Source organism: Orussus abietinus, unplaced genomic scaffold, assembly GCF_000612105.2.
Source record: "Orussus abietinus isolate OABI.00-Male unplaced genomic scaffold, Oabi_2.0 scaffold72, whole genome shotgun sequence".
In the NCBI taxonomy this organism is placed as follows: domain Eukaryota; kingdom Metazoa; phylum Arthropoda; class Insecta; order Hymenoptera; family Orussidae; genus Orussus; species Orussus abietinus.
Window position 1 is genome coordinate 1 of NW_019394233.1, and position 9,889 is coordinate 9,889.

The 9,889-nt window shown below is 44.5% G+C and overlaps 2 protein-coding genes across 2 annotated transcripts; one reads left to right on the forward strand and one right to left on the reverse strand.

Moving 5' to 3' along the window:
• Nucleotides 1-1,348: 1,348 nt before the first annotated feature.
• On the forward strand, nt 1,349-2,295 carry LOC105702321 (ADP-ribosylation factor-like protein 2). The gene is made up of 2 exons (XM_012429810.1): nt 1,349-1,526; nt 1,670-2,295. Exons 1-2 carry the CDS (start codon nt 1,462-1,464, stop codon nt 2,157-2,159), a joined length of 555 nt encoding a protein of 184 aa, XP_012285233.1. The 5' UTR covers nt 1,349-1,461; the 3' UTR covers nt 2,160-2,295.
• A 2-nt stretch (nt 2,296-2,297) lies between these two features.
• On the reverse strand, nt 2,298-3,836 carry LOC105702315 (leucine-rich repeat-containing protein 74A-like). The gene is made up of 3 exons (XM_023434423.1): nt 3,115-3,836; nt 2,627-3,040; nt 2,298-2,509 (listed from the first exon to the last, which is right to left on the reverse strand). Exons 1-3 carry the CDS (start codon nt 3,809-3,811, stop codon nt 2,298-2,300), a joined length of 1,323 nt encoding a protein of 440 aa, XP_023290191.1. The 5' UTR covers nt 3,812-3,836.
• Nucleotides 3,837-9,889: the final 6,053 nt, after the last annotated feature.

The following is a 9,889-nucleotide window of genomic DNA, read 5'->3' on the forward strand; positions in this document are numbered from 1 at the left end:
CGAAGAGACTGCAAGAGTCGAAGAGGCTATATGCCGAAGCGGCCCCTTTAGAAGAGGGCAACTACGATGGCCTTCCATTCTTTCGAATGGACAGTCATTCATTTGTTTTTCGCCACGTTGTCCCTCTCATTTTTTGTATATTCTTCTGTCCGGATTGACGAGGAGAGACGGTGAACTATCCTTTCCATGAGATTTTCTCGAGTCTGCATTTAAGTATGATAAATATATTAGATTTCTATCACGCCAAATAATGTATAATTGAATACATTTTTACTGGGTAATTTATACGAGATCGATGCACTGCGATATATTCTTGAATTTAATGGTAACTTTAGTAAGTTATTAGCACTTGTATCACCGTCTCTTTCTCGCTTTCCAATGGTTTCGTTTGTGCCTTCGTGTTCCCTTTCAGCTTCAGATGGGCCACTTCGGAGAATCTGGCGACTTACTGGTGTTCCTTCAATGTTCCGTTTTACCTGTACTTGTGCGCCCCTTTGCAGGTTTAGGTGGATCACCTGGAAGCAGCCATTTTTGGTAAAATCATCATGGGCAGTTAATCGAAATCGAGCTTTCTGCACTTGTTGGTAGAAGATGTTAAAATATGTTAAAGGATCTTTGTGAATTTTTGTCTCGATGAGAACTGAGTCCACGGTAGCTTGATGGGGAAGGTTGTTCCGTTTAAATTGATCTCTCGAGCTAGTGGCTGCGATTTTTTTTGGAGGAGACACAGGGTTTGAAGTTTTTATGAGGAGTTCATCACTTTTTTAGCTTGATGGGGAAGATTGTTCTGCTTAAATTGATCTCTCGAGCTAGTGGCTGCGATTTTTTTCGGAGGAGGTACAGGGTTTTGGAGTTTTTGTGAGGAGTTCTTCACTTTTTCAGCCGGTTCTCCGGCTGCCCAGATTTGTAACAGGTGGCAAGTGCATTAGCCGTCTGCATCCTCCACCGGAGGTCGAACAGGACGCGGTCGCTCGATCCTTCCCGTGAATCTCTCAACTCATCTCTGATTTGGCAGAGATGAGTTAGGAGATTGCCATAATGGTAAGCCACCACCGTCAACTGCCGCATGGTATTACCATCACGAATACGTGAGCCGCCAACGGCAACTGGTAGATGGCACAGCCTCGTGATTGCGCGAGCCCCTACCAGAAATTCGTTGCGCCGCCCTTGGGGGCAAAAAACGGTGAAAGCTAACGTACGAAATCAGAGGGCAGCACACGTTGCGATCGCGCGACCCTGCCCGTGAGCAATCTCCCAACTGATCTCTTGTTGCGCTTCTCTTGTGGGCAAAAAAGGGTGAAAGCTAACGTACGAAACCAGATGGCAGCACACGATGTGATCGCGCGACCCTGTCCGTGAGCAATCTCCAAACTTATCTCTGTTCTGGAAGTTGTCAAGCATATATGATTTTTCAAAGAATGTGATTGAAACGATATTGCTATATAAGCAAATCAAGAAACAATGGGTCTCTTAACTGTACTTAAAAAATTGAAGCAGAAGGAGAAGGAAATGAGGATTCTTATGCTGTAAGGGTTATGCCTAATATCTTGTTTGAGGTTAACTGTCAAGTTCGTTAAAATATGAAAATGAAAAACCATTTTCATTAATATGTAGATTAATATTCTAAAAAACAAATTAACTTTTCTTTTGTATATATCATATATTATAGAGGGTTAGACAATGCTGGAAAGACTACGGTATTGAAGAGAATTAACGGTGAGCCGATCGATACAATATCCCCAACGCTTGGTTTCAATATCAAAACATTGGAACATCGTGGATATAAACTGAATATTTGGGATGTTGGAGGACAGAAGTCTCTACGTTCTTATTGGAGGAATTACTTCGAATGTACCGATGGTTTAATTTGGGTGGTGGATAGTGCGGATAAACGAAGGCTGGATGATTGCAAAGTAGAACTTCATAAATTATTAAAAGAAGAGAGACTCGAGGGTGCTAGTCTTCTTGTGCTGGCTAATAAGCAAGACCTACCCGGAGCCTTGTCGGCTGCTGATATTGCTGAGATATTAGATCTGCCTAATATAAAAAGTCATCACTGGCAAATATACAAGTGTTCAGCTGTCACAGCTGAAAACTTGGTAGAGGGCATAAATTGGATCGTTGACGACATTGCGGCAAGGATTTTTTACTTAGATTAAGTCGATTTTAGTTTTGTAACATGAGTATTCCTTTCATAAAAATAAGAAAGTGTTAAAGAAAAAACGTCGATTAATGTACTTTAATAATTCACTAGAATTTGTACGTTGGAATACTGGCAGTAGTCCATATTGGTTAGCTTAATTTTTTTTTTCTGCCTTTTTCGCTTTCTTCGCCTTTTTTTCGGTTGGAGGGGAAGGTGGCCGCGTATCAGGATATTGTTCCAAAAAATACGACTTTATGGCGCCCTGATCAACGACCTGCTTAGGCCCAGAGAAGGCCTTCATGATCTCTTCGACTAAGGACTCGGATAATTTCAACTTAAACTTCTTTATCGCCTCCATGAATTGAGCTGAAATCAGGAATTCAATAGCTACTCTACACGCCACTGTCTTCATCCTTCATCCAGAATACCAATACCAGATAAATTTATACTCAATGTCTCAAGGTACGGTAAATCTTTCCTTGCCTTTCGAAGCGAACGTATCTCCGAGTGTCAGCACGAAGTGTCCAAAATTCTTTTTCAGCTTTCTCTTCTTAGGTTTCATCGCCTCGAAAATGGCCCTGTCCATTAGAAGCTTCCTAGGATCAGGGCCGATTATCTGAAAATCACCAAGAACTCCTCCTAATCGAATCCTAAGCCAAGGCCTTTCTTCCCGGATCTTCTCCAGTTCAGGAAGGACGTTCTTGTCTGCCCAGATGTTCTCCAGGTCGAGGTGTCGAAGACTGCTAGAAGGCGAGCGATTCGGTGCAAGAACTCGGACGAGGGCTAGGGCACCTTGGGCTTTCAACGGGTTGTTACCCAGGAAGAACTCCTCCAAAGAGACGTTCCTTGACAAGGACCTGGCGATCGCCTCTGCATCATGAGGACTGAATCTGTTTCCTGAAAAATGACTCGCGTTACTGGCAATCGTCTCCATCGCAACCTGGACATCGGTTCAGGTTCCAGGGTCATACCACTCAGGTTGAACCTGCGGAGACTCAAAGTCCGTGCCAGGAAGGGGCCGAGGAACGGAACGCAGTCTTTATCAAGGGAATTCCAAGAGAGGTCTAGGCTGAGCAGTTCATAATTCTTGAGGAGGCCTTTGAAGAGGGACTTGACGGTTTCCCGGTCGAAGAGGGAATTCCAGGAGAGGTCCAAATGCCTCAACGACTCGTTCTCGGAGAGCAACGTCTTCAGGATCTCGGCTGATCCGCTGGCCAGCAGGTTGTGCGAGAGGTCGATGAAGCTGAGAGTCCCACAAGCCAGGATAGCGGGAACGATCTCGAGCAGACCCTCATCTTTCAATTCACATCGACTAAGGTCGAGACTCAACAAGGACGTGGTCGTGGATAGTCCGTCGACGAGTTTCTTCGCTCCGCTCGGTCCAATTCGGCATCCACGGAGGTTGAGCTCGGCGACGATAGTGTTGTGGAGCAGAAGATCGTTCAGATGGAAACACGCGTCCTCCGTCAGCTGATTGTACTGGAAGAAGTTGAGCCACGTCAGAGGGTACGTCCTGGTCAGTGCCGTAACTAAAACTACAAGTCTACGCGTTATCGAGGGAGATCCTCTCAAGCCGTACCTGAAGCAAATGGCATCCCTACTTGCGCTACTAGTATTATGGCAGTCAACTAACATATCCACCACCCAACTAACCATCACCACCACCATCCCTCCAACCCCCCCTCCACCAATACAAAAGGGTTGGAAAAACCTCAATGCTCCGGATCAATCCGAAAACTACAAACAAATGCTAAAATAGTTATACTATATTGAATTTCATATCATTTCATACTTTTGTTAGAATTTTTAATTAAGCCGATGCACCCAGCCAACAATGCCGTTATCGATAGAGCTGAATATGAATATTTGTTTTATTAGGTTTATTAATACCCCATCAAAAAATAAGGAGCCTTTGAAGAGCTAGTTACGGCATTGTTCACAGTCATCCGAGACGTGTCCACGAAAGTTGCATGCTCACGCCAAAATCAAGGACTTGGACGGAGGTGTTATCGTATGTGGACTCGCAGATCGCCCTGACGAGTCTGGGATCGAGGCCGTAGTGCCTGAGATCGATCTTGTCGGTACGCAGCATCTCCTCAAAGCAGCGAACGGGCCTAAGAGCCATGGCCTCGGAGAGGTCTCTGAACTTTTGGATGCCGTTTGGCTTGTAGAATGGCGAGGGAGGATACAGGATCCAGAAAGCCGGCACCGTGCCAGGGTCGTCAGGCTCGGGGTAGGTGGTGAAGAGGTCGAACACCTTCAGCCGAGAATCGCTTATCTCGACCTCGATCAGGCAGGGATGATCATCGAGCTCTGGGATGGATTCTACCTCCTTGGGGGTGGTTGCCTCACTAGGAGTCTCCACGCTTTCCAGAGACACCTCGTCCTCCTGGATGTCCATTTTCTTGTCCAGCTGTTCAGCGGTATCCCAAAGCTTTTAATCTTCAGCTTTACGAGTTGTTCCCTACTGTATTAAATAAGAACCTAGTGATGAGCAAGGTCGGTCTCGGTCTTGTATTTTTTCAAGGCCAAGACCAAGAGAGTTCAAATTTACTCATCACTAAGAGCTTGGTCGTAAGATTGATTTTCGAGAGTCCTAATTACCCCGATGAGCTTTCGCAGTTTGTCCTTCTCAGCCTGCTCCTTGGCTTTGGCCTCCTTTTCCTTCTCTTCTTGAAGAGACGACACGAAGGCCGAGAAGGAAACGCCGCTGATAGCAGATTCCCTCTTCTCCTCGGCCTCATCTTCAGTTTCATCTTCATCTTCATCTTCCTCCTCGAAGGAATCAATCTCTCCCTCTTCATCATCGAATTCTACCTCGAACCCTTCTCCCCATGGCTTTGGATAAGGATAAGGATCGTCGTCTCCTCCATTTTGGGTGTAGAGGTATTCTGGGCCTTCTTCCAAGTTCCTTGGATCGAAGGTGCCCCTCGTCCTCTCTAAGTCCTATAAACCCCTTTTTATTTCTCATAAGTTCGGCAGAAAACTCACATTATAGGAAACTATTCGTGATAACCACATTTATGTCCCGCGCCTCGCTTCTGTCGGCCATTGCTCGTCTTGTCGCAAATCATCCCGATTCTTCTGGTTCCCCGTTGCACTATCGGAGGTTACCGAAGAGCCAATGAAATTTGACGTCGTCAGTTGAAGAAAAAAAAAAAATTGAATCGTCATCAAATTGTATCCGGTCACCTCAATGTCTTCATTCGGGAGAAGAAGCCCATTATGCGCGGCACAATGGACAGAGCTCCACCTACGCTCTACCTTGAAGACGAGCAAAATGCGGCCTTTCAGAGAAACGAGGATCTACTTCACTCTGAGTATCGCTGCCAGTCATAAATCATCGCTCGTCGACGCCCAACTTAGTCCTCTACACCCTGAAGAAACCTGCGGTGCAGTGCTCTCTCCATCCTCGAGGTCCTTGAAGATGTTGCCGGAAGGATTCCGGAAGTTCTACTTTCGGTACGAGCTCGCCACCTGCATTTACATGCTCGAGCCCTGGGAACGTGCATTCATCAGTATCCTTCAGTCTCGACAAATCGTTTTGTCCTCAGGAAAAAGTTAATATAAATTCCAAGCCCGAGGTGTACTTCACCTACAAGAACGTACTGGACGACGCGCCGCTGGTGCGATATAAAAAAGAATAGAAATTAATATTCAACCCCAATTGTCGGTATCAAAATGAAAATGGAATTTTAGAAATATTCATAAAATCCGTACACTTTTACCATGTAAGCCTGGAGTAAAATTATAAATTCGGCGTCTTAATAGCGAATTAAGAACACATTTATTATGAAATTCTAAGTGAACTTATAATTTTATAACGTCAGGTTGCAATGTCACGAAATTACGTAGAAAAGTTACAGATTTGTGATTCGATACGTAACCACCTTATCTGAGCAAAGCTTCAAACATAAATGTTATCATATTATAATATCATTTAACGGTGCAGAGCGAAGTCTACGCTTTAAAACTTTTCCAACGAAAATGTTATGAGATTATAATAATATTTTTAACGGCCCAGAGCAAAGTCTACGTTTTAAAACGGTATGCAACATGCAAATAGGGGGGAGAATTTAATTTGAAGATAGACCGTTATATATTAAGCGGCGAAAACTGAGATAGCATTTGGCGCGAAGCTCTACCGAGTTTCCTGATAACATGACATTAAGTCTACGGATTTTTAATGAAGGCCTCGTTGAGTTTCCTCGGCGCAGCGTCTGGGCGGGCCTTTCTAATTACATGCGAACGACGAAGTCGTGACCCTGAAGAGGACCCACTCGAGGGTCTCGACGTCGCGACGCGCTGATCGGCGCCGTGCAGGAAACGGCTCCTCGTAGCCGACTACCGAGTGCCCCTCGAGTGGCTCCTCTTGTTCATTGTATCATCGTTTTAAGAGAGCGTTCAATTAGCAATTACCGCTTTAACCGGTGCCACCGCGGCGTCCTCCCAGGCTTCCTCAGCCGAACTGGGAAAAGTTATTCTTGCACTCGAGAAATCCTACAGGAAAACGACGGTTTAAACACTTGACTTCCTTAAGTGGTTTCAAGTGCTCGGTTCACCCAGCACAAGTACTCATACTGTCCGAGTCGAAATTTTGATCTTAGAACCTCTAATTGTAGACCTTAAATGGGTTTTGAGATAACCTAAAAAGAAAAAGAAAAGACCAATAAAATCGAGGTCCTCCTTCATACCTTAAAAGTGGCGGATACTTCCATTTTTTCTACTTTTACGCCTAAAGTAAGAATTAATTCATAACGAGTAGGAAGTAGAAGATTGAAACTTGAGACGTAAAGCGTGAGGGACTGAAAGAAGTTTTTCTTAGACAATGTTATGTTTAAGGCTTATATAGGGCTAAAATTTCGACTCGCATGGAAGATTTATTTTCCGAGCGAGCTTTCGTGAAGTTTATAGCGCTTATCGTGGTATAGTAAATGTTTTCCGTCAAACCAGGTGATCCTTAACTCGAGATTCTTCCGTACGATCAGATTTCTGCATCCTCTTCGTCGTCGCCCTCGGCTTCTGGTTGTTTCTCCCGGCAAGTGAGACTCCTTGTAACGTCCAATCTCCGCCATGAGTTCTCGAAGTCCTTTCGGGGGTTTGCGGTCAAGACAAGGAGGCTCCGTCGACGATTGTACTTTTTATTGAAACTTTTCATTATCTTTATACTTTCAAGGGAAGGAAGAGGGAGTAGGAGCTTATGTACACGCGATTGCACGCTCGACACAACGGGGGAATCTTACAAAGTGATATCGTTACATCTCGACGTCGCGGAGATCCTTTAATTGTCTACTTCGGGGTCGCGCGGGTTCGGCCGGTTGGCTCGAACGCAATAAGAATAGAAATATAATATTACCAATAATATTAATAATATTAATAATACAATATATATTCGATCTATCTATCCGTATAATAATATAGATTCATCTTCTCGAGTAATGGAAATAGAGGGGAAACAATTAGAGATAGAAGGTAGGGAAGAAAAACGCATCTATGATAGAAAGTAGAATCCGTACCTTGCGTTAAACCTATTTTAGGGCCTAGGCCGGCGTTAAGAGCTAGTTCGCACGCATTGCGTTAGACGGAGCATCGGCGGAGCGAGGCGCCAAAATTGCACATCCGGTCGCCGGGACGCCGGTTCCCCCATAGATCACGGGGAACAGGCGAAAACCGACGTAGGGGGAGGGGGAGAGACGCGCATCAATCGCGCCTGCGCACGTGAGATCGCCCTATTTACACTTGTGCAACGTTTACACGTCGACGCGCCGTGAACGCGCCTCGGGACTCGAGTTCACGGGGAAAAAAAGAGGTCCTCGAGGTGAAACGCGGCGATTTCCTCCCTTCTACGAGTATCACAATGTCTTCTGGAGGAACGTGAAGCCTACGGTTAGAGGTGCGTCTAGAGGTGCGCGGAAGGATACGTCCACTCGGAAAACAAGCTCCGAAAAACCGATTGCCACCCCGAGAAACAAAAATTTAATGAAAAATTCAATATTTCGTTGATTCAAAGACTGATCATTGAACTGAAATTCAACTGAAATAAATTGTCATTCCGAAGAAACGTTGCGTCCTATTTACTCGAATTTATTTCAGTCAAATTATTCTCCCTTGAATGAACAAAATATTCAATGATACGTTTTTTTTCTTAGTGTATGGCAATGTGATTCAGTAACAAGTGACACTTGGAATGAACGTAACAATGCTTCGGGGACTTCTAACGATTTTCAGGGATTTCCGACGTCCTGCTTGCGACTTCCTTCGTACCACATGATCTCCTACTGATCTTAAAGGGATGCGAAAGTGGCATCTGAGGGATCAATACTTCATGAAACTTTTCTCCAAACAGGGTGCACCGAATAATTTCAAACTCCACGATCTGATAATGGAGGCTGTAAGGAAGGTTCCGATACCCATGAAATTTCATATTTTAGGGAAAATTTTTAAAACATCCTTGAACAAATTTGTGAAAAATTTCACAGAGGTCGGGACCTTCCTTATTGCCTTCATATTCACGATGTGAAGTTTTAAACGATTCGGTAAATCCAGTACGGAGAAAAGTTTCATACACGAGACTTCTGACGCCATTTTCGCATTACCTTACATGATTTTTAAAGGGGTTTTCCATTGTCACTTGTTTCGAATAATTTCAACTTTGACGGAATTTGAAGACAGGCTTTCGCGAGTGAATAAACCCCTCGAGTACGCGTGATCGCGTATCAGGACGGCGAAACGGCGCGAGCGAATGACAAGTGCGACGCGAAAGCGATATGTTGGGACCACGCGAGCGTTATTTATATGCTGTTGTTGCAACAACCATTGTAGAGGTGTATTACGAAGTATACTATCGCGGTGGACACACGTACGACATGCGTCGCCACTGTGGAGTGCAATGTCCCTCTTAACGCACGTCGATTTTGACGCTCGAGTGGCCCCAGCTTAGCCGGTGATTCCGGCGACGCGGTACCGAGAATCCGCGGCGTTATCGCGAATCTGCGGCGTTATCGCGAACCTGGGGCGCGCCGTCAGCGTTAAGGCCTCCACAGACATCTCGCGTAAACATAAAAGTAAGCATACCGGCAGGATATGATAAATGAACCTGCAGAAAATCTAACTCGGGGTCGATGTTCGTAAATTCTCACCGTTATCTTTATAGTCACTGTTAACCCCCCCAGTTACAAAACGCCCCTGAAAAAAAAGATTAGTTAATTGAAGCAGATATGTTGATATATATATAGTATATATATTATATAGTATATATATATATATTTATACATATATTATATACATATCGTTCTCTGAATCGTATATAATAGCAAGAAACATTAATTTTATTGAGAAGAAAAATTGTATCGGTGATTTAAACGAACTTTGTTTAGTCTTACCGACATTTCTTTGGACGTATTTTAACGCAGGATTTTGTAGTAACAATGCATATTGCTTTGAGTCAATCAACTATCTTTCTCAGGGTGGGGAAGCTTCCGCGTGACCGACGGTTTTCTACGAAGCGTCAGGATAGTGGCTTACTTTATTCCCATGTATCCAAAGCGACAAATGAATATCGTTTCATATCAAATATTAATAATCCACGCGTATGGACTCTGCCGTAATTAAAGAGTTAAACGAGATATCCATGAAGGCCTCCACCGCGATCCTGCGTTGCGCGTCGCGTCTTGGCGGCGACGCGCTGCGGGAAGACGGACAGGAAGTACGATCTACAGGCTTAGCGAAATTAATAAGTACGGGCTA